Source organism: Oncorhynchus mykiss, chromosome 32, assembly GCF_013265735.2.
Source record: "Oncorhynchus mykiss isolate Arlee chromosome 32, USDA_OmykA_1.1, whole genome shotgun sequence".
NCBI lineage: Eukaryota > Metazoa > Chordata > Actinopteri > Salmoniformes > Salmonidae > Oncorhynchus > Oncorhynchus mykiss.
The window spans coordinates 34,911,947-34,936,637 of record NC_050572.1 but is presented as its reverse complement, the minus strand read 5'-3'; the positions used below and the strand labels follow the sequence as shown (position 1 = coordinate 34,936,637).

At 41.0% G+C, this 24,691-nt stretch overlaps 2 protein-coding genes across 4 annotated transcripts; both read left to right on the top strand.

Annotated features, from left to right (window-relative positions):
- The first annotated feature begins 2,180 nt into the window (after window positions 1-2,180).
- si:ch211-171h4.5 (sialoadhesin) lies at window positions 2,181-9,818 on the top strand. 3 transcript variants are annotated; one of them, XM_021561982.2, is made up of 9 exons: window positions 2,181-2,292; window positions 3,831-3,913; window positions 4,702-5,070; window positions 5,863-6,174; window positions 6,719-6,985; window positions 7,195-7,291; window positions 7,401-7,419; window positions 7,760-7,846; window positions 9,361-9,818. In XM_021561982.2, exons 2-9 carry the CDS (start codon window positions 3,871-3,873, stop codon window positions 9,421-9,423), a joined length of 1,257 nt encoding a protein of 418 aa, XP_021417657.2. In that variant the 5' UTR covers window positions 2,181-2,292; window positions 3,831-3,870; the 3' UTR covers window positions 9,424-9,818. The 3 variants fall into 3 exon arrangements, with proteins under 3 accessions (XP_021417657.2, XP_021417658.2, XP_021417656.2); XM_021561983.2 differs by lacking the exon at window positions 4,702-5,070; XM_021561981.2 differs by lacking the exon at window positions 2,181-2,292 and having other exon boundaries at window positions 3,551-3,913.
- A 9,506-nt stretch (window positions 9,819-19,324) lies between these two features.
- LOC118946468 (interleukin-11-like) lies at window positions 19,325-23,242 on the top strand. Its single transcript, XM_036971008.1, has 5 exons — window positions 19,325-19,334; window positions 19,488-19,648; window positions 19,758-19,853; window positions 22,638-22,808; window positions 23,078-23,242. The coding sequence occupies exons 1-5, from the start codon at window positions 19,325-19,327 to the stop codon at window positions 23,240-23,242; spliced, it is 603 nt and encodes a 200-aa protein (XP_036826903.1).
- Window positions 23,243-24,691: the final 1,449 nt, after the last annotated feature.

Here is a 24,691-nt window from a genome sequence, read left to right as displayed (position 1 = left end):
ACCCAAAATATTGATGTTTTGTTCCCAGAGCCACTTAGTTATCACTTTTTCTTATGGCAAGGTGCTCCATCATGCTGGAGAAGGCATTGTTCGTCACCAAACTGTTCCTGGATGGTTGGGAGAAGTCCCTCAGACATTCATCTGATCACTCTTCATAACATTCTGGAGTATATGCAAATTGCCATCATACAAACTGAGGCAGCAGACTTTGTGAAAATGAATATTGTGTCATTCTCAAAACTTTTGGCCACGACTGTACAATATTTGCACATTCTTCTTCTTAAAATTCTTCAAGCCCTGTCAAGGTGCTTGTTATCATTGCTAGACAGCAATTTTCAGTCTTCCCATAGATTGTCAAGCCAATTTAAGTCAAAACTGTAACTAGGCCACTCAGGAACATTCAATGTCATCTTGGTAAGCTACTCCAGTGTTTATTTGGCCTTGTGTTTTAGGTTATTGTCCTGCTAAAAGCTGAACTAATCTCCCTGTGTCTTGTTGGAAAGCAGACTGACCCAGGTTTTCCTCTAGGATTTTTCCTGTAGGGTTTATTTTTATCCTAAAAAACTCCCTAGTCCTTGCCGATGACAAGCATACCCATAACATGATGCAGACACCCTATGCTTGAAAATATGAAGAGTGGTACTCAGTGATGTGCTGTGTTGGGTTTGCCCCAAACATAAAGCTTCGTATTCAGGATATAAAGTTCATTTCTTCCTCACATTTCTTGCAGTTTTACTTTAGTGCCTTACTGCAAACAGGATGTATGTTTTGGAATATTTGTATCATGTACAGGCTTCCTTCTTTTCACTCTGTCATTTAGGTTAGTATTGTGGAGTAACTACAATGTTTTTGATCCATCCTCAGCATGCTCTTATATCAGTCATTAAACTCTAACTGTTTTGAAGTCACCATTGGCCTCAAGGTGAAATCCCTGAGCTGTTTCCTTCCTCGCCGGAAACTAAGTTAGGAAGGGTGCCCATATCTTTGTAGTGACTGGGTGTATTGATACACTATCCAAAGTGTAATTAATAACTTCACTATAGTCAAAGGCAGGGGGTTGTCTTTGGTTTTAGAAGTGAGGGGGACAAAACAAACAAAAAACAAAAATGTATCCTGTCGGATTAACACCAAAAATTCCAATGATAAAACCTGGGCAACAAAAATGCAATTTCAGAATATGGGGGGGGGGGGGGCATGTCCTCGACTCCAGTGAAAGTTGCGCCCCTGGTCAAAGGAATATATTAAATGTCTGATTTTTGCATTGGATAACCTTCCTGGTCTTTGTGGTTGAATCTGTGTTTGAAATTCACTGCTCGACTGAGGGACCTTACAGACAATTGTACTGTATATTTGAGGTGCAGAGATGATTAAACAAGTTAAACACTATTACTGCACACGGAGTCCATGCAACTTACTATGTGGCATTTTTACTCCTGTACTTATTTAGGCTTGCCATAACAAAGGTGTTAAATACTTATTGACTCAAGACATTTCAGCTTTTCTTTGTTAATTAATTTGTAGCTCCACTTTGACATTGAGTGCAGTGTTGTGTGCAGGCCAGAGACACAACATCTCAATTGAATCCATTTTAAATTCAGGCTGTAACACCCAAAATAGAAAAAGTAGTATTATTTCATATGTTGTTGTCATAATAAGATTGGGATGCCACCATGAATAAGCCTTTATCTTGATTAACTACACCATTAATAAAGTGATGACCCTATGATGAATTGACTGACGCATGTAATCTCATCATTCAATCACAGTTTTTTTTATTTGATTACGAAATGAACGGCGTCAATCTTTTAGCTTCATTGCAGATTTGATACGGTATTTAAGAACATAGAGTTTGAGTATATAACTTTCCAAGACTACCAATATATGTCTTACTGATGCATGTACTGCACGATTGTATACAGAGCTTTATAAAAGCTATCTGCAGAATGCCTCTGGCCCCTAATAGTTTTGGGTAACTCCTACATGGGGATGCTGCAATCTGGTGGCAGACTGTGACAAGTCATTACATTGTGCCTTTTTACAATAAAGAAGTCAGATATATCCCGCCACAGAACGTTGCAGCCAATTGTAAATGTTCTATCGACTGCAGAAAACATCCTCTTTGTTCTGACGTTTGTTCTTGCTTAAGAGCAGGGTTTGGTGTGACGAGGACAATTTCCTTTATTTCGCAATGCATATAAAAGAAAAGACAGCATCTTGCTTGATTAAACACCCAGAGCCATTTTGGAGATATCGGCGATCTCAATATCCATGATCTCTTTCACTCAGTTACAGGTAAGGCCTTTTCATGATTTCATCTAAAAGACACATTTAGAGTATCTCGAACCCAATAAACACAATTCCACCAAATCTCATTCACAAATATTGAATCACAATACTGAAGACTTGAATCGTAAAGAAAGTTAGACATTGTATTGACGTGGAAATGTGTTACCTCTTTAAATTTCAAATTGAGTTTTGGAAAAATGGCACTGATAAACAATTCAGTTGTAGCAAAAAATGTAATTGAATGTCAGTTAAACAGTAGTTACGGTGTTCATAAGTAATTGCTGCTTAGAATCAAATGCTAAACATTCCAGTATTTTTACCTATTTTTACCTATTTACCTACACTGAAAAATATAAACGCAACATGTTTAATTATGGTCCAATGTTTAATGAGTTGAAATAAAAGATCCCAGAAATGTTCCACAAGCACAAAAAGCTTATTTCTCTCAAATTTTGTGCCAAAAAATGTGTATACATCATTGTTAGTGAGCATTGATAATCCATCCACCTGACAGGTGTGGCATATCAAGAAGCTGATAAAACAGCATAACCATTACACAGGTGCACCTTATTGCTGGGGACAATAAAATGCTACTCTAAAAGGTGCAGTTTTGTCACACAAGACAATGCCACAGATGTCTCAAGTTTGAGGGAGCGAGAAATTGGCATGCTGACTGCAGGAATGTCCACCAGAGCTGTTGCCAGAGATATTAAGGTTAATTTCTCTACCATAAGCCACCTCCAATATCGTTTTAGATCATTTGGCAGTATGTCCAACCGGCCTCACACCGCACACCACGTGTATGGCATCTTGTGGGTGAGCAGTTTGCTGATGTCACCGTTGTGACCAGAGTGCCCCATGGTGGCGGTGGGGTTATGGTATGGGCAGGCATAAACTACGGACAATGAACACAATTGCATTTTATCGATGGCAATTTGAATGCAGATACCGTGACAAGATCCTGAGGCCGATTGTCATGCCATTCATCCACCGCCATCACCTCATGTTGAAACATGATAATGTACACGATTCCTGGTAGCTGAAAATATCCCAGTGCTTCCATGGCCTGCATACTCACCAGACATGTCACCCATTGAGCAAGTTTGGGATGCTCTGGATCAACGTGTACAACAGTGTGTTTCAGTTCCCCGCAATATCCAGCAACTTTGCACAGCCATTGAAGAGGAGTGGGACAACATTCCACAGGCCACAATCAATAGCCTGATCAACTTTATGCGAAAGAGATGTCACGCTGCATGAGGCAAGTGGTGGTCACATCAGATACTGACTGCTTTTTCTGATCCATGCTCCTACCTTTTTTTTTTAAGGTATCTGTGATCAAAAGATGCATATCTGTATTCCCAGTCATGTGAAATCCAAAATCCATATAATCCATATATATATTTGACTGATTTCCTTATATGAACTGTAACTCAGTAAAATCTTTGAAATTGGTGCATGTTGGGTTTATATTTTCGTTCAGTACAGATTATCCATAGCTGTCTAATTTTGATCTACTTTTTCTATCTCTATGTTTATTTGAGGTGTATTCTTACTGTGGAAGGCATCTCAACAACATCACAGATGTGTCTGTGGTTTATTGCGATCATCACTTTTCTGTTGAAAGGTCAGTTTCTTCCTGATTGTGCGCACTGCACTTCCCTCTTAACCTGTACACACTTTGACTTAATGACAATGATGACATCTCTGCAATATGTACTTGGGTGTTTCGACACGTGTGTGTGAGATTGATAAACCTTTGTGTGTGTCCGTGTGTGTGTGTGTGTGTGTGTAGACAAATGTGTTTTGCTGTTCAGCCTGGCCTCAAAGAGTAAACGTAACATAGTAAATGTGAATATGTGACACTCAAATGACTAATGATATGTTACGTTTGGTATGGTTACGTAAGACAGAAGATTACTTTAGCCAAAAACGAAAGGAGGGAGGTTGGTTGGTGAGGATGGGTAGGCGTATAACACGAATGTCTAGGTTCGAACGAATGTCTAGGTCCACATCAAGGACAACTTTAGCATTTGAGCTAATTAGCAACCTTTCAATTATTTACTACTTTTTAGCAACTTTGCAATTGCTTAGCATGTTATCTAACCCTTCCCCCTAACCCTAACCTAACCATATCTCCTAACCCTAACCTTAACCCCACCCTAGCCCACATAGCCAACTAGCTAACGTTTGCCACAACAAAGTGGAATTCGTAACATGTCATCAGTATTGCAAATTCGTAACATACTGTATCATATAAAATGGATGATGGACATCCACAAATGAATACATAGCATACGAAACGTAACATATCATATTAAATGGAGGGAGACAGATTAACATTAGATATGTTACGCGTATCCCCGAGTCCAGGTTTTGCTGTTCAGTGTTTCTTGATGGTGCTGTGTTCTCCAGGTGCACTCTGCCAAGAGTGGAGTCTGTGGATGCCCCAAAGCATTGTGGCTGTTGGAGGATCCTGCCTACTGGTCCCATGTAGATTTGAGATCCCTGCTGCATTTGATGCTGACTTGAAAAACGGCACACCCACTTGGCTTTGGTCTAAAGAAATTTGGGGGGGAAATATAGTATTGAGCTCAGCCCAAACGGATGCCCAAAACATCATAAAGGGAGTGATGGTGGGAAATCTGTTGAGCAAGAACTGCACCACTCTTTTCAACAGTTTCCCTGCAGGATATGATGACACATATATCTTCAGGCTGGAATGTGCTGGAACAAATCGCCTCAAGTATATTTTCTACCCAGGAGTACATATCAGTCGTACAGGTACACTGAATTTGACCTTACCTAAGATATTTATGATTTCCAATTAAAACAAATATTGAAGGCTAAACATTCTAACAAATGGACTACATTGAACTCTTGTGAATACTAACAGCAAACACAGGTTTAAATACTTACCACCAGGGCCTGCTCTAGCCTTTTGGTTGCCCTAAGCAAGATTTGGTTGAGGGGCCCCCTCACCAAGCAGCTCTACACATTGTTGCCATGGGGCAAAGATACATTTTATAACAAATTTCATGCAATTGTACACATTTTGCCATGACTTATGCCATGCTAATGATATCTGAGTGAGAGTGACTAACAAAATCAATGGGGGCCCCCTGGAGGTCAGGGCCCCTGAGCCCCTGCATGCTTAGCTAAGATTACAAAAAATGTAGATAACTGGCAAGACTAACTTACCAATCCAAAAATTGTTAGCTGAGATGGCTAATTGAGTGACTGTCAGTGACTGACAAAACAAGAGAAAAACTGCAGAATTTAAATTTTAAAAATTCAACCTTGCACTTTGTGTATTCTACTATTCTGACTCTCAACAGAAAGTATTTTTTTGGGTAGGGGGCCCTAAGCGACCGCTTATATCGCTTATGCCTGGAGCCGGCACTGCTTAACATGAAAAAGAGAGTGATGTTCTAAGCAGAGTTGATTTAAACCTGGTTGCCCCATACGGTATGTTATTGGGCTTTACCCAGGCCTCGTTCTGTCTTGTTATTGATTCTCTCTCTCTCTCTCTCTCTCTCTCTCTCTCTCTCCCCCACATACCTTTACTACCTCCAGACACCCCACCCAAACCCCAACTAACCCCTATGGGCAGCATCACAGAGGGGGAGCTGGTTAGACTGAGCTGCTCTGCCTCTGCCCCCTGTCCTACGTTCCCGCCCTCTCTGATCTGGACCTCTGGGCTGGGTGGCAGTGTCGAGAGCCAGCTACAGGAGGGTATAGATGGGCTCATGACCATGACCTCCACCCTTACCTTTACCGCCTCCCTCCTCCATCACGGGCTGCTGGTCAGATGTTCTGCCCGCTACACACTGCAGCCAGGGGGCACCACCAAGACAACTCAGGGGAACCTGACCCTCAATGTTCTTTGTGAGAGACCACAACAACCATAATCAAATGACCATACAGGCAACCATATGACCACAACTATAAACAGTCGTGTAGTTATACAATGAAACCAAGGAATCTCCTCATTCTGTTTGTGAACATGAGTTAATTGATAGATGATTGATACTGTTAAGTGCTAAACAGTATCAAAGAGCACAGGGCATAAAAAAACGAACTGGTTAAACATGAGTTAGCAGGTAATAAGCAGCCAGTTAGCTATTCATACCTATGCAGTGATTCTTCCCATCCTCATACACTGCATGTGTACCTTCTCAATAGTGCTTTCTGGATCATTTTCTCAATAATATGGCAACCTTCCAGCACACCTGTGAGACCTCAATCTATTTCTTCTGTTTTCTTTCATTCACACCAATACACTCCATCACACATTTCTATCGTTCGCACGCTCGTTGACACTCACATGACGAACGTTCCCTTGTGGAAACGGGCTTTTAATCTCACAGATCAAAATGAGCTCACGTACCTCACAGGAAGTTGATTTAACTGTGTGGATTCTGTCTTCCAGATGCTCCTAAAAACACTGTAGCCCTGTCCAGCCCATCTGGGCCTGTGCCCGACGGGAGGGCAGTGACCCTGACCTGTCAGAGTGATGCCAACCCACCAGTGGAGCGCTACTCCTGGTACAAAGACATCAGTGGGCAGGTGACCTGGAAGGCTAATGGGCAGACACTGGTCCTCCTGGTCAGCAAGGCAGACAGCGGGCTGTACCTCTGTGAGGCCCACAACGAGAAGGGATCACAAAGGTCAAAGGTCATGCCTCTGGAGTTCGAAAGTAAATCATTTTGTTCACTATGACAAAATACACAACATTTGACCTAATAGTGCACTATATGAAATAGGGTGCAATTTTATTTGTTGAAAAGTGCCCTTGTTGAAAAGTGAACATTAAATCTCTATTTTAAATGGTTAACACTCAAGACAAACGGACAACAAATGAATAGTAAACTTTAAAAACCAATGTTCTATTACCATTGTTTTTAGGTGGCCAATGTTCCGTGATGGTCCCCTACATCATTTGTGGAGTGATGGTGTCGCTCTATGTTCTAACCGTCACCGTGGATGTGTATAAATATAAAAGGTATCATTGTTTACATGTTCACGCCCATCGAGTTTAGGAATACATTTATAGAAGGACTCTTTCCATCCACTTTATTCTAACCCTAGTTCCCCATTTTTCCTCCCTTAAGTCTGTCCAGAAGACTGAAAGTAAGAGGAACATTTTCATAATATTCTGTTTAATTAACTGAGCAATTTTAAGGCATTGGCAGTAGATGATGCAGTATGATACGATACAGAGACAAAGTGTTTCTACGTCAAAGATTCTACGTCAAAGATTCTACGTCAAAGCTTTAACAATTCTCTGTATGACTAATACACATCTTGAATCTTTGACCAAATTCACTGTGGTTTTGTATAAAGCGTGCAATACTAAGGCTCCTATTTCATTTTACATTTGATGTAGTATTGATACCTCTGAGACTGATAGTCTGTTGGATAAGATATAACTCCTCCATTTAAATACAATTATTTCTCCTCGATATTCCAGCTGCAGCTAGAGCTGTCAGAGAAAGGAGACGCCACGTACACTAACCTAACGATCGCCAGCATCAGCTCTGACTATGACCAACTCCAGGTGATTATAATGAAAGATGTCTAATATGAACTCACAACAACATAGAATGTCATAGTTTGTAGTTATTTAAGCTAACTGTTTTATGTGTGAGCTTTAATTTGAATTAAGTAAAGTCAGTGGTGGAAAAAGTAACCAATTGTCATACTTGAGTAAAAGTATAGATACCTTAATAGAAAGTTACTCAAGTAAAAGTGAAAGTCACCCAGTAAAATACTACTTGAGTAAAAGTCTAAAAGTATTTGTTTTTAAATATAATTGCATATCAAAAGCACATGTAATTGCAAAAAATATACTTACGCATCAAAAGTAAAAGTATAAATAATTTCAAATTACTTCTATTAGGCAATCCAAACACCACAATTTTCTTTTCTTTTTACGAATAGTCAAGGGCACACGCCAACACAATTTACAAATCGAGCATTTGTGTTTTGTGAGTCTGCCAGATCAGAGGCAGTAGGGATGACCAGGGGCCTCATTTAAAAAACGGACTCACGATCAATTTTGATCTTAAGTATGATTTACGCAGAAAACCACGTATAAGTAGTTATTTATAAAACCTTACTTTGACATGGAAATGATCTTATCTCTACGCAAAGTCTAGACTTGAGGTAGGTGATTTTCCGGCTGGTTATGTAGGGCTATTCTTTTTATCCCTTGCAGTTTAAGGTCAGACCATTTCTTTTTCACATCAGCCACAGTTCTGTCTTGCTGCCCCACCTCGTTCACTGCAGCGGCGACACGCTCCCAAGCTACCTGTTTGACTTTGTTTGTCAACCCACTATTTAGTCCACCGAATAATACGTGTTGCCTGTCTTCAATCTCCTCTACCATCGCCGTGATCTCGTCTTCCAAACGGTTTGCTTTTCTCTTTTGGTCCATGGCTATTCCTGACTAAACTTTTATTTGTGCTAGCATTCTATAAGGGGAAATCGCTGATTATAAGGCACGTTCAGGTGCCGTCAATTTGAAGTTAATTTGCGATTTATAGATCACAGGTGCGTAAATTACAAATGGGCTTCTTAGAAACTGAGTAGCAAGGTTTTTTATGCTCAGTATCTTTTATGTATCGAACGTAAGCACACCGTCGGAAATTATGTTATGACTAAGTTCAAGTATAAATCTAAGAACATTTTTATAAATGAGGCCCCTGGGATGTTCTCTTGAGAAGTGTGTGAATTGGACCATTTTCCTGTCCTGTTAAGTATTGTAATGTAACTAGTACTTTTGGGTGTCAGGGAAAATGTATGGAGTAAATAATACATTATTTCCTTTATGAATGTAGTGAAGTAAAACTAAAGTTAAAAAAATATAGAAATAGTAAAGAAAGTAAAGATACCCCAAAAAACTACTTAAGTAGTAATTGAAAGTATTTTTACTTAAGTACTTTACACCACTGAGTAAAGTCAAACATCGTCAATGTGTGTGTGTGTGTGTGTGTGTGTGTGTGTGTGTGTGTGTGTGTGTGTGTGTGTGTGTGTGTGTGTGTGTCTATTTGCAATGTCTTCCTTTGACAGATGACCAGGGCTGCCCGAGGTGAAGTTCACTCTGGCAGAAGAAGTGAAAGAGCTGCTCCTTGAAACCACATGGCAAAACAGATCCAGATTGGACCTTTGCATTTTAACTTTGTTGTATGGAAAATGTTCATCTTGTTATTTTTCTTCAGATCGTACTGTATATTTCTATCGCAAAATACATATTATATATTTGAATCTGATGCCTCGATTTTATATACCTGTCAGCAGCGGGTGTGGGTGAAAAAGCAGAATCCACTCATTTGAAGGGGTGTCCATATACTTCTGACCATGTAGTGTAGTACTAAATTGTAGTTTAATCTTTTTGGTTTGTGGTTCAGCATCATCAATGTATTTCTGTCTTCTTCTCTGTAGATTTTGTTGAACCATGCAGGGGGTTGTGGGTTGTGTCAGTCAGGATTATAATGGCCATAATCAGTCGAATAAATCTCTTAATGTTATTCTACCGTGCCTTCTCTCTTGAAATTCCACACATTCCATTGCCTCCATCAATGAACAGGAAAGAAAGTAGAGGAGTGGGTGGGTGGAGGAGGGGAAATGATGAAGCAGGGCGTGATCTGACATCACTTTTGACACATCCCCAGATAACAAACTTTGATTCTGGGAATGTTACCCGAAGGTTGTGGAAACGTTCCCTGAACGTTGCACCAATGTTCCCTAAAGGACCAACCATATGGTTTTCTTAATGGTCTTTGAATGTTCTCTTTTGGTTGTATGAAGGTTCTGGGAATGTTCTCTGAATGTTACAAAGTTAGGAACGTTCTGGGAGCGTTCTCCGAAGGTTACAAAGTTGGGAACACACACACACAGGATTACACAATTAAATATGAACAATTAATACACAATTATAATTTCAGTTATCAATTTGTTTTATAAAATGGGTTCGGAGAAATCTGCAATATGATTGGCACACACAGACCTTTACAGACCGAGGCCCGAACTCTGCAGTCCTCACTGCAGGAACTTCATCAACAGTCTCGCCAGGTTCAATCTCTGAGCTACTGGAACACGTATGCTTCTTTTTGCACTTGACGTCAACCTTCCTCGACACTCAACGTCTTCTCGACAGTCATCACTGCACATGCCACCACATATAATTGATCCTCACTTTCGTCACTCTCAATTTCCTCAAGTTCTTCCAAAAGTTCAGCAAAATCCCTCATTCCGTATTCCCTCATAACCATTTCCACTGTTCTCCTTTCTTTCCCTTGCCCATCTTTTCCTTCACCAGATCTTTCAGAAGCACAACGCCATCCCCTCCACTCCATGTTTATTCATAATACGCTTCACTTTCTTCCTTATTTCCTTTTCCGCCATAATCTCCAATCGCTTCCTTTCTCTAAACATTTCTCTCTGTGCAACCTCTCCAATGCCATCCGTCATCTTGATAGCAGCTCTATGTGGCTTGTAGAGGAGAGTTGAATATTTTTTTGGGGGCGGGGAATAAAAACGACTGAACAAAAATATAAATGCAATATGCAACAATTTCAACAATTTGACTGAGTTCATATAAGGAAATCAGTCAATTAAAATAAATCTAATCTATGGATTTCACATGAATCGGCAGGGGCCCAGCCATGGGTGGGCCTGGGAGGGTATAGGTTCACCCACTTGGGAGCCAGGCACAGCCAAGCAGAATGAGTTTTCCCCCACAAAAAGGGCTTTATTACAGACAGAAATACACCTGAGTTTCATCAGCTGTTCTCAGACAATCCCGCAGGTGAAGAAGCTGGATGTGGAGGTCCTGGGTTGACGTGGTTTCACATGACCCGTGTAAAGAAAGTTCTAATAACGTTATTTTATGAGGTTATTTGAACGTTCTCAGAACAATGTGTTTCTACCTTACCAAAATAGCGACGTTCCCTAAAGTTACTTCTTTAATTCTTAGGAAAATTACTTTTCCACAATGTTCCTAGAATGTTCTGTGAAAGTAATTTTTCAAAGAACCGAAGGAGAAATGAAGGAGAACCTTTAGAGAACGTTGCAGGAACATTCTATGCTAGCTGGGCCCCTCCCTTCAACCCATTTCCCACTAGGGGAGGAAGTGGCAGATCTTTGATGACATCATGGCATGCTCATCTCCTTTGTCTGCTCTGTCTGAGTCTCTATCCGTTTGTGTCCATCCATTAAACAACATCAGGCAGAATGCCAGCGGGGAGATCTGACAGTACTTGCTACAGAGTGGGTTGGGTGGGGTGTATGTCGGGTGCAGAGTGGGGACATAGGGTCAGTGCCACTACTTTTGTGGGATTACCTAATTCACTAAAAGAGGAGAATGATATAAAACTCAGATAAAAAGGAATCACTACTTAGCAACCCTTTCAAACATCAAACATATCTGATAAATATTAGTTTGGAATCATCTCTTTTAGAGAGACTGCAGCTCATCATATCAGAGTTACAGAGTGGGACAGTTTTTTTAGCGTCTGATTGCATCACTTTTTCAAACCCATGATTATTCCAAAGAAAGGCCTGATAAGAGAACCCAATCAGTAGAACCCAACCGGTTTTAAGAACCCAACCAGTGAACCAAACCAGTATAAAAAACAGTATAAAGAACCCAACTGGCATAAAGAACCCAACCAGTATAAAGAACCCAACCAGTACCCAACCAATGAACCCCACGAGTATAAAGAACCCAACCAGCATGAAGAACCTAACCAGTATAAAGACCCCAACCAAGCAGTGTAAAGAACGCAACCAGTATAAAGACCCTAACCAACCAGTGTAATGAACCCAACCAGTATAAAGACCCTAACCAACCAGTGTAATGAACCTAACCAGTATAAAGACCTCAACCGGTGTAAAGAACCCAACCAGTATAAAGAACCCAACCAGTATAAAGACCCCAACCAACCAGTGTAAAGAACCCAACCAGAAATAAAGACCCTAACCAACCAGTGTAATGAACCCAACTAGTATAAAGACCCCAACCAACCAGTGTAATGAACCCAAACAACCAGTGTAATGAACCCAACCAGTACAAAGACCCCAAACAACCAGTATAAAGACCCCAACCAACCAGTGTAATGAACCCAACCAGTACAAAGACCCCAAACAACCAGTGTAATGAACCCAACCAGTATAAAGACCCCAACCAACCAGTGTAATGAACCCAAACAACCAGTGTAATGAACCCAACCAGTACAAAGACCCCAAAACAACCAGTGTAATGAACAAACCAGTACAAAGACCCCAAACAACCAGTGTAATGAACCCAACCAGTATAAAGACCCCAAACAACCAGTGTAATGAACCCAAACAACCAGTGTAATGAACCCAACCAGTACAAAGACCCCAAACAACCAGTGTAATGAACCAAACCAGTACAAAGACCCCAAACGACCAGTGTAATGAACCCAACCAGTATAAAGACCCCAAACAACCAGTGTAATGAACCAAACCAGTACAAAGACCCCAAACAACCAGTGTAATGAACCCAACCAGTATAAAGACCCCAACCAACCAGTGTAATGAACCCAAACAACCAGTGTAATGAACCCAACCAGTACAAAGACCTCAAACAACCAGTGTAATGAACCCAACCAGAAATAAAGACCCTAACCAACCAGTGTAATGAACCCAACCAGTATAAAGACCCCAACCAACCAGTGTAATGAACCCAAACAACCAGTGTAATGAACCCAACCAGTACAAAGACCCCAAACAACCAGTATAAAGACCCCAACCAACCAGTGTAATGAACCCAACCAGTACAAAGACCCCAAACAACCAGTGTAATGAACCCAACCAGTATAAAGACCCCAACCAACCAGTGTAATGAACCCAAACAACCAGTGTAATGAACCCAACCAGTACAAAGACCCCAAACAACCAGTGTAATGAACCAAACCAGTACAAAGACCCCAAACAACCAGTGTAATGAACCCAACCAGTATAAAGACCCCAAACAACCAGTGTAATGAACCCAAACAACCAGTGTAATGAACCCAACCAGTACAAAGACCCCAAACAACCAGTGTAATGAACCAAACCAGTACAAAGACCCCAAACAACCAGTGTAATGAACCCAACCAGTATAAATACCCCAACCAACCAGTGTAATGAACCCAACCAGTACAAAGACCCTAAACAACCAGTGTAATGAACCTAACCAGTACAAAGACCCCAAACAACCAGTGTAATGAACCCAACCAGTATAAAGACCCCAAACAACCAGTGTAATGAACCAAACCAGTACAAAGACCCCAAACAACCAGTGTAATGAACCCAACCAGTATAAAGACCCCAACCAACCAGTGTAATGAACCCAACCAGTATAAATACCCCAACCAACCAGTGTAATGAACCCAACCAGTACAAAGACCCTAAACAACCAGTGTAATGAACCTAACCAGTACAAAGACCCCAAACAACCAGTGTAATAAACCCAACCAGTATAAAGACCCTAAACAACCAGTGTAATGAACCCAACCAGTATAAAGACCCCAACCAACCAGTGTAATGAACCCAAACAACCAGTGTAATGAACCCAACCAGTACAAAGACCCCAAACAACCAGTGTAATGAACCAAACCAGTACAAAGACCCCAAACAACCAGTGTAATGAACCCAACCAGTACAAAGACCCCAAACAACCAGTGTAATGAACCCAAACAACCAGTGTAATGAACCCAACCAGTATAAAGACCCCAAACAACCAGTGTAATGAACCCAACCAGTACAAAGACCCCAAACAACCAGTGTAATGAACCCAACCAGTATAAAGACCCCAACCAACCAGTGTAAAGAACCCAACCAGTATAAAGACCCCAACCAACCAGTGCAATGAACCCAAACAACCAGTGTAATGAACCCAACCAGTACAAAGACCCCAAACAACCAGTATAAAGACCCCAAACAACCAGTATAAAGACCCCAACCAGTACAAAGACCCCAAACAACCAGTGTAATGAACCCAACCAGTATAAAGACCCTAAACAACCAGTGTAATGAACCTAACCAGTATAAAGACCCTAAACAACCAGTGTAATGAACCCAACCAGTATAAAGACCCTAAACAACCAGTGTAATGATACCAACCAGTACAAAGACCCCAAACAACCAGTGTAATGAACCCAACCAGTACAAAGACCCCAAACAACCAGTGTAATAAACCCAACCAGTATAAAGACCCCAACCAACCAACCAGTGTAATGAACCCAACCAGTATAAAGACCCCAAACAACCAGTGTAATGAACCCAACCAGTACAAAGACCCCAACCAACCAGTGTAATGAACCCAACCAGTATAAAGACCCCAAACAACCAGTGTAATGAACCCAACCAGTACAAAGACCCCAAACAACCAGTGTAATAAACCCAACCAGTATAAAGACCCCAAACAACCAGTGTAATGAACCCAACCAGTACAAAGACCCCAACCAACCAGTGTAATGAACCCAACCAGTACAAAGACCCCAACCAACCAGTGTAATGAACCCAACCAGTACAAAGACCCTAATCAACCAGTGTAATGAACCCAACCAGTACAAAGACCCCAAACAACCAGTGTAATGAACCCAACCAGTACAAAGACCCTAAACAACCAGTGTAATGAACCCAACCAGTATAAAGACCCCAAACAACCAGTGTAATGAACCCAAACAACCAGTGTAATGAACCCAACCAGTACAAAGACCCCAAACAACCAGTGTAATGAACCAAACCAGTACAAAGACCCCAAACAACCAGTGTAATGAACCCAACCAGTATAAAGACCCCAAACAACCAGTGTAATGAACCAAACCAGTACAAAGACCCCAAACAACCAGTGTAATGAACCCAACCAGTATAAAGACCCCAACCAACCAGTGTAATGAACCCAAACAACCAGTGTAATGAACCCAACCAGTACAAAGACCCCAAACAACCAGTGTAATGAACCCAACCAGAAATAAAGACCCTAACCAACCAGTGTAATGAACCCAACCAGTATAAAGACCCCAACCAACCAGTGTAATGAACCCAAACAACCAGTGTAATGAACCCAACCAGTACAAAGACCCCAAACAACCAGTATAAAGACCCCAACCAACCAGTGTAATGAACCCAACCAGTACAAAGACCCCAAACAACCAGTGTAATGAACCCAACCAGTATAAAGACCCCAACCAACCAGTGTAATGAACCCAAACAACCAGTGTAATGAACCCAACCAGTACAAAGACCCCAAACAACCAGTGTAATGAACCAAACCAGTACAAAGACCCCAAACAACCAGTGTAATGAACCCAACCAGTATAAAGACCCCAAACAACCAGTGTAATGAACCCAAACAACCAGTGTAATGAACCCAACCAGTACAAAGACCCCAAACAACCAGTGTAATGAACCAAACCAGTACAAAGACCCCAAACAACCAGTGTAATGAACCCAACCAGTATAAAGACCCCAAACAACCAGTGTAATGAACCAAACCAGTACAAAGACCCCAAACAACCAGTGTAATGAACCCAACCAGTATAAAGACCCCAACCAACCAGTGTAATGAACCCAACCAGTATAAATACCCCAACCAACCAGTGTAATGAACCCAACCAGTACAAAGACCCTAAACAACCAGTGTAATGAACCTAACCAGTACAAAGACCCCAAACAACCAGTGTAATAAACCCAACCAGTATAAAGACCCTAAACAACCAGTGTAATGAACCCAACCAGTATAAAGACCCCAACCAACCAGTGTAATGAACCCAAACAACCAGTGTAATGAACCCAACCAGTACAAAGACCCCAAACAACCAGTGTAATGAACCAAACCAGTACAAAGACCCCAAACAACCAGTGTAATGAACCCAACCAGTACAAAGACCCCAAACAACCAGTGTAATGAACCCAAACAACCAGTGTAATGAACCCAACCAGTATAAAGACCCCAAACAACCAGTGTAATGAACCCAACCAGTACAAAGACCCCAAACAACCAGTGTAATGAACCCAACCAGTATAAAGACCCCAACCAACCAGTGTAAAGAACCCAACCAGTATAAAGACCCCAACCAACCAGTGCAATGAACCCAAACAACCAGTGTAATGAACCCAACCAGTACAAAGACCCCAAACAACCAGTATAAAGACCCCAAACAACCAGTATAAAGACCCCAACCAGTACAAAGACCCCAAACAACCAGTGTAATGAACCCAACCAGTATAAAGACCCTAAACAACCAGTGTAATGAACCTAACCAGTATAAAGACCCTAAACAACCAGTGTAATGAACCCAACCAGTATAAAGACCCTAAACAACCAGTGTAATGATACCAACCAGTACAAAGACCCCAAACAACCAGTGTAATGAACCCAACCAGTACAAAGACCCCAAACAACCAGTGTAATAAACCCAACCAGTATAAAGACCCCAACCAACCAACCAGTGTAATGAACCCAACCAGTATAAAGACCCCAAACAACCAGTGTAATGAACCCAACCAGTACAAAGACCCCAACCAACCAGTGTAATGAACCCAACCAGTATAAAGACCCCAAACAACCAGTGTAATGAACCCAACCAGTACAAAGACCCCAAACAACCAGTGTAATAAACCCAACCAGTATAAAGACCCCAAACAACCAGTGTAATGAACCCAACCAGTACAAAGACCCCAACCAACCAGTGTAATGAACCCAACCAGTACAAAGACCCCAACCAACCAGTGTAATGAACCCAACCAGTACAAAGACCCTAATCAACCAGTGTAATGAACCCAACCAGTACAAAGACCCCAAACAACCAGTGTAATGAACCCAACCAGTACAAAGACCCTAAACAACCAGTGTAATGAACCCAACCAGTATAAAGACCCCAAACAACCAGTGTAATGAACCCAGCCAGTACAAAGAACCCAACTGGTATAAAAAACCCAACTGGTATGATGAAAAACAAAGAAAGAAAGTGAACAGCCGTGTTTTGGGAGGGGGGAGAGGGGGCTTGCGGGGGAGTTCTTCTATGAATGGAGAGGGTGACTCAGGTGATGTGTCATCGTACACATTCTATAAAAGAGAACGTTTGGGTTTGTGAACTCATTTAGGGGGATGAAAGATTGGGGCTGCTGACAGTTTATTTACAACTTTTGGATTTTGGGGTGACGATGAAATGTAAGTATTTCTGATACTACACTATCGACTGGGGATGTAATGTGCCTGTGGGGGGGGGGGGGGGGGGGGGGGTATACATTTTGTAACCTGCCAACAATTCTGATTAAAGGTATAATTCAGCGATTTTGCATATTTAGATATTTGTTTCCTTATCTTGAAAGCAGTCTATGGAAAAGGAGTGACTGCAATCCACACGAGCACTTTTGGACCAATTCCTCACGCAAATCAATCTCCACCATTTAGCACCAAAATATTTCAAACCAAAATAGTCCACATAGTTTGAGACCAACACAATCCATTTAAGACATGATTTGGGCAAAGTGGAAACAAATAAGCAAATAAATAAATATTTAAAACGACTGACTAGTCAGCTCTTCACGCTGCATCGATTGGAAGGGCTCGTAAGCAAGCGTTTCATGGTAAAGTCTACCAGATGTATTTGGTGCATATGACAAATAAAATGTGATTTTGATTTTGATTTAAGCTATTTATTCTACTTAGGAGAGTGATACAGGCAGCTCCAAAACACTATAACGACAGGTTTCCAGAAACGGAACTTAGACTAATACTGTTCCACTGTACGTAGACAAAGCTGTGCACTTACAAGCAGCAACGTGTGCAGAATTTCTCAAATACATGGGGGTGTTAGGTCAGCCCAAGGCTACGGGAAACTTCAGTGCAGCGCTTTCTGAATCAGCTGTACAGTATAAATACTGGGTCAGGAATAGCTTTTTGACAGTGCAAAAGGGACATACATTTTTCAAAGAAATGACTGCACAGGAAATGGTGACCTCTAAGGTAACCAACTCTCTTGGCTAAATGTAACACATGAATATAAGTACAGAATGTTGTTTCTAAACTTAAGCAAGTGTTCCAAGTATAATTGATTTAGGTTTTTGTCTGCGTCAGACTATGCTCGATTAACCTCTAAAATTCTAAGCGGGGGGTGAGGGGGGGGGGGGGGGGGGAGTTGCCTAATATTTGGAATTGTTTTAAAATGGATAAGTTATCGATTTAGAATTTTAGGACCCCTTTAGGTGTCTTTTATTTGATAAAATATTGAATTTGGCCTTTACTACTATAACCCATAGAAACACATTGACAATTATAAATGAAAAAGAAAAACAGTAAGAATTGCTACCGGATTATTCTACTGGCAATGTACTGATCATCAACATGTAGCTCAGACAGATTCCATCTCACTCCTTCATGTTCACATGGAATGTAAGATGTCTACCACAACATACTCAGCATTCATCATCAATGACTTGGCTTCAACTGCAATATCGTGTTTAGTTCTGGTTGGTGATCTTTTGAAGGTTTGGTTGCAGTCTGCTGGCTAAGAAAACAGTTGGCATCAATGCTTGTCATTCCGTGATTGGATATCATCAAATGAATCACTAGCCTACTGATTCAGAGCCATAATGCTTGCTAGCAATAACCACATAGTCTAGAAAAGGTTCTTTGAAGTTGTCGGCTTGATGAGTCAATGATGAAACCGTTGCACTCCATGCTGATTGGATGACCCCTTTTCCAAACACAACCTCTTTTTCAACTGGAAGCTATCAGGTCTATGTATTTCCCGTTCATGGTAGCATATGGCATCTCATGTTAAAGGCAAGTTACACCAAAGTGAGGGTGGGGGGGCAAGATAAAATAAATATCTGTTTCCATAATGGTTTCTTGCTCTCTGGGAAGACAAAAACCTGTTACGTGGTAACCAATCAGTGTGTCCACTCACTCAAATGTAGGCCTACCATGTGGTCTGGTACCATGTGGTCTGGTACCATGTGGTCTGGTACCATGTGGTCTGGTACCATGTGGTCTGGTACCATGTGGTCTGGTACCATGTGGTCTGGTACCATGTGGTCTGGTACCACCACTTAGCAATTCTTGAATAATAAACCTTTTTTGAATTGTTGATAAATGCTGTGATCTTGAATGTAACACTGATCCAATGCCTCGTTTAATGTAGCTCTCTAAAATTATGATTTATTTCTTATCTCTGCAGTGTGCCTGGACTCCACACAGTCTCTCCTCCTGTTGCTGCTATTAGCCCGGCTGCTTGTCCTTTCGTGGTCACGCCCCACCCAAAAGTGCCCCCTCTGTGCCCATCTGACAGTGATGGTCCAGCAAATGAGAAGCCTGCAGATGCTGACAAGGAATCTACAGGTGAGTGAGTTGACCATAGTTTGGTAGGCACAGCACAGTCATTGCTAGTCAACATACACTCGTTCTGTGGCCATCCAATTTAACTCTTATCCATGTCCTCTTAAATTAGAGTGAAAGTGAGTTCGGCGGTATGGAGCTTACGGAGTACAATCTAGACTCTCTTCCCGAGATGGAGCACACGGCCAATCACCTCAGTTCATTAAAGGTATGTATGCATCTACTTAAGTCCAGTCCTTATTGCATGCTCTCTCTAAATAACTACAGTGTCTTCAGAAAATATTCATATCCCTTGACTTTTTCCAAATTTTGTTGTGTTGCAAAGTGGGAATTAAATGGATGTAATTGCCATTTCTTGTCTGCAATGTCAAAGTGGAAGAAATAAAACAAATGTATTTTGATTAGATAAGTATTCAACCCCATGAGTCCCCCTGTTAGAATCACCTTTGGGAGTGATTAGAGCAATGAGTCTTTCTGGGGAAGTCTCTAATAGCTTGGCAAACCTGGATTGTACAATATTTGCCCATTATTCTTTTAAAAATTCTTCAAGCTCTGTCAAGTTGGTTAATGATCATTGCTAGACAGCCATTTTCAAGTCTTGCCATAGATTTTCAATCCAATTTAAGTCAAAACTGTAACTAGGCCACTCTGTAACATTCAACGTCGTCTTGGGTAGCAACTCCAGTATATATTTTTCCCTGCCTTTTAGGTTATTTTCCCACTGAAAAGTGAATTTGTCACCCAGTTTCTGTTGGAAAACAGACTGAACCAGGTTTTCTTCTAGGACTTTGCCTGTGCTTAAATCTATTCCTTTTCTTGTTATCATAATAAACTCCCTAGTCCTTGCTGATGACAAGCATATCCATAACATGATGCAGCCTCCACCATGCTTGAAAATATGAAGAGTGGTACTCAGTAATATATTGTGTTGGATTTACCCCAAACAAAAGGCTTTTTATTCAGGACCAAAAAAGGTCATTTCTTTGCCACATTTTTGCAGTATTACTTTAGTGCCTTGTTGCAAACAAGATGCATGTTTTGGAATATTTGTATTCCTTACAGGTTTCCTTGTTTTCACTCTGACATTTAGGTTAGTATTGTGGAGTAACTACAATGTTGTTGATCCATCCTCAGTTTTCTCCCACAACAGCCATTTAACTCTGGAAGTTGTTAAGTATGGGGAAGAAAATGTAAAATGTTTAATATCACCATTGGCCTCATTGTGAAATCCCTGAGTGGTTTCCTTCCTCTCTGTTAACTGAGTTAGGAAGGAGGGCTGTATCTTTGTAGTGACTGGGTGTATTGACCATCGAAAGTGTAATTAATAACTTCACCCTGCTCAAAGGGATATTCAATGTATGCTTTTTTTTGTACCCATCTACCAATAGGTGCCCTTCTTTGTGAGGCATTGTAAAACCTCCCTGGTCTTTGTCGTTGAATCTGTGCTTGAGATTCACTGCTCGATTGAGAGACCTTACAGATAATTGTATGTGTGGGGTACAGAGATGAGGTGGTCATTCAAACATCTTGTTAAACACCAGTATTGCACACAGATTAAGTCCATGCAACGTATTATCTGACTTGCTAAGCACATTTTTACTCCTGAAGTTATTTAGGCTAGTCATAACAAAGGGGTTTAATACTAATGTCTCAAGACATTTCAGCTTTTAATTTTGGATTCATTTGTAAAAATTTCCTTTACCACAATTGTAAATGTCCTTCAGTCAAGTATTGAATTTCAAGCACAGATTCAACTATAAACACCAGGGAGCTTTTAGAAAGCCTCATAAAGAAGAGCAGTGATTGGTATATGGGTAACAATAACAAATCAGACATTGAAAATAGATGTATTAGATGTATGGTTTAATATATTAAACCACCCAGACACATTAAAGATTTCAGTCGTCCTTCTGAACTGAGCTGCAGGACAGGAAGGAAACTGCTTAGGGATGTCACCATGATGCCATTGATCAACAACATTTTAGGGACTCCACAATAATGACCTAAATGACAGTGAAATATCACGGCAAAAAAACATGCAAAGACAATGAATCAAGTTGATTCACTCAAACAGTGCAAGATGTATTGGGACTTGTCTGGTTAATGTTTTTCAGATATGTTTGCTTCAGAAAAATGGCAATTAATCCACATATCAGCAATAATGCACAAATCGATACAGATACTTGATCTGAAAGTGATCTGAAAAAACAAGGCACTAAATTATTACTGCAAAAAATACACAGCAAAATAATACACTTTTTGGCCTAAATTAAAAGCATTATGTTTGGGGCAAATCCAACACAACACATCACTGAGTAACTGCCTCCTTATTTTCAAGTATGGTGGTGGCTGCATCATGGTATGGGTATGCTTGACATCCACAAAGACTGGGGAGTTTTTCAGGATGAAAATAAATGGGAATTTGAAAAGAATAATGGGCAAATATTACACAATACAGGTGTGCAAAGCTCTTATGAGACTTACCCAAGAAGAATCACAGCGGTAATCAATGTCAAAGGTGTTCCTAACATGTTAAATACTTATGCAATGACTATATTTTAGTTATTTAATTTGTAGTCATATTTTTTTTGTTGGTATAATTGTTCTTCCATTTTGACATTACATAGTATTTTGTGTAGATTGTTGACAAAAAAGAACAATTCAATACATTTTAATCCCACTTTGTAAGACAACAAAATGTGAAGAAATCCAATGGGTCGGAGTACTTTTGCAAGGAGCGGTATACAGTGCCAATTGTCTGAAAGTGACAAAGTTTTATAAATGTAGTGACTTAAAGCAACATAAATGTATTCCATCACTGCTCAGTTTATTTCATCTATTGGGAGGAATTCTTCAGCGATGCTTTATAAATTCACCAGGAACACTTTTCAGAAACTTTTTTGACGTTGTACTAAATAGGATGTAAGCGTTAAAAACACAAGTCCCCAGTCTTCGGAATTCACACCGTGTCGTCCTCTCTTCCCTCTCCCAGCTAAACGACTCCCTCTCACAACTTTACACGGATCTCATCTCCTTTAAACTGCATGTTGACTGGATGATTGACGCCCGAGTCAATATGAGCTTGCCAGTCTCTCCCAAGACACTAGAGGTCGCTAAAGGCCTGCATAATCTCTCAAACTTCTGTTCTACTGCACTACAGCAGGTAGGTAGCGCAATATACTCTGTGTACAGTTCTAAAATTCACTTACGCGCTCAAATTCCAAACCTTATCCATAAAGTGAGGGAATATGTAACTGACCATAGATCAGTGTATAGGCTCAATGTACCCAAGCGTTTTAGCTTAGTCACGGTATGTAAAGAACATCTATATAATATAACACACATGGAAAAGCTGTTTGGGATTTTGATAATTCACTGTGGTATGTTCAGGAGTCATATTTTAGAGTAACCCCTTTTCTTCCCCCATTATAGACTGCATGCCCACTGCCCCAGATTTCCATCCCCTCCTTCCCAACACAACTCAAGGCCTGGGATGTGGCCCTCCTCTCCTACGAGATTCCTGAGCGGTTACGATTCTACTGTCAGTGGTCAACCAGAGTGTTGCTCCTCCTTAGGTCAAAGGTTCAGCGCCTTTGACATAAAGTTTCCCGCCATCTAAGTTCCTACTCTGTGCAACAACAAATGCCTTCCTCGAAAGCAGTGCTATCGTATTCAATTTAACTCAAGGTTTTTTGCTGCGGTAAGCACGCTTAACCTACTGTGACTGCGAATTGTGTTCAACTTGAGTATTTAAGATTCAGCTAACTGTAACGTCATTCTTTCAAACATAATGCCCTCTATACGGTCAATTGCTCTTTACCTCTCCCTTTGGTCTTAGCTCATTTATATGTTGAAATGAAAATTCTCCTTCTTTAATATACAGTCATTTGTAACATCCTTATTACAGTGCTGTTACTGAAGAATGTGATTGACTTAGGGTGAACCCTGACCCTAACCCTAAATCTGAATGAGCCTATGACCCTGTTTTGTATTGTATTTACTGAATGTACAGTTATTTATTAACCAATTGTCTCATATCTGAGGCTATTATATTTTTGATGCTGGCATCACATATTTTTTATACACAGACATTATCCATGGGATTTACCCATCTAAAATAAAAAGACAGTGATATATTACCACGTTGTCCTGCATTTCTATACATCATTCTAAATAAAGGGACATACTGTTTGTGTAACTCACTTGAATTGTATCGACATAATGACTTCATAACACAGTTATAAGGCTTTCATAGCAGCACTCGCTTCCGTCATCATAAAGTGCTTCGAGAGGCTCGTCAAAGACCACATCACCTCCTCCCTCCTCGACACACTCGACCCGCTCTAATTCGTCTACCGCCATGACAGATCCACGGACGACACAATCGCCATTGGCACTGCACACTGCCCTCACCCACCTGGACAAAAGGAATGCATATGTGAGGATGCTGTTCATCGACTACAGCTCTGGTCTTCGATCTAAGCTCACCGCAAAGCTCACAGCCCTGGGACTGAACTCCACTCGATGCAACAGAGCTGCCGTGGAGATGGTTAAAAACTTCACGTTTCGTGGCGTACACATCTCAGAGGAGCTGAAATGGTTGAATCACGCGGACACTGTGGTGAAGGAGGCACGACAGCGACTCTTTAACCTTAGGAGGCTGAAGAAATTTAGCCTGTCCCCGACGGCCCTCAGTGTTCTACAGGACCACAATCAAGAGCATACTGTCGGGCTGCATCACAGTCTGGTACGGCAACTGACCGCAAGGAGCTACCAGAAGGTGGAAAGCTCAGCCGAACACACGATTGGATGCACACTGCCTGCCCTACAGGACACCTACAACACCAGGTGTCGCAGGAAGGCCAAGAAGATCACCTGGGACACCACGGACTGTTCTCCCCGCTTCCATCACTCAGACACGGACAGTATAGGAGCATCATGGTAAAAAAAAAATGAAAGACTGGCCCATAGCTTGTAACCCCAGACCATCAGGCTGCAGTAGGTACCCTTTAAATGAAGTGTCACCCAGAACTTTGCTACACATGA

Coding starts and splice junctions, on each gene's coding strand:
- si:ch211-171h4.5 (XM_021561981.2), top strand. CDS start 3,745: ATGTTGGGTTTATATTTTCGTTCAGTACAGATTATCCATAGCTGTCTA. Junction 6,175..6,718: donor CCTGACCCTCAATGTTCTTT/GTGAGAGACCAC, acceptor TCTGTCTTCCAG/ATGCTCCTAAAAACACTGTA. Junction 7,847..9,360: donor CTGACTATGACCAACTCCAG/GTGATTATAATG, acceptor TTCCTTTGACAG/ATGACCAGGGCTGCCCGAGG.
- LOC118946468 (XM_036971008.1), top strand. Junction 19,854..22,637: donor ATCACCTCAGTTCATTAAAG/GTATGTATGCAT, acceptor TCCCTCTCCCAG/CTAAACGACTCCCTCTCACA. Junction 22,809..23,077: donor GTTCTACTGCACTACAGCAG/GTAGGTAGCGCA, acceptor CCCCCATTATAG/ACTGCATGCCCACTGCCCCA.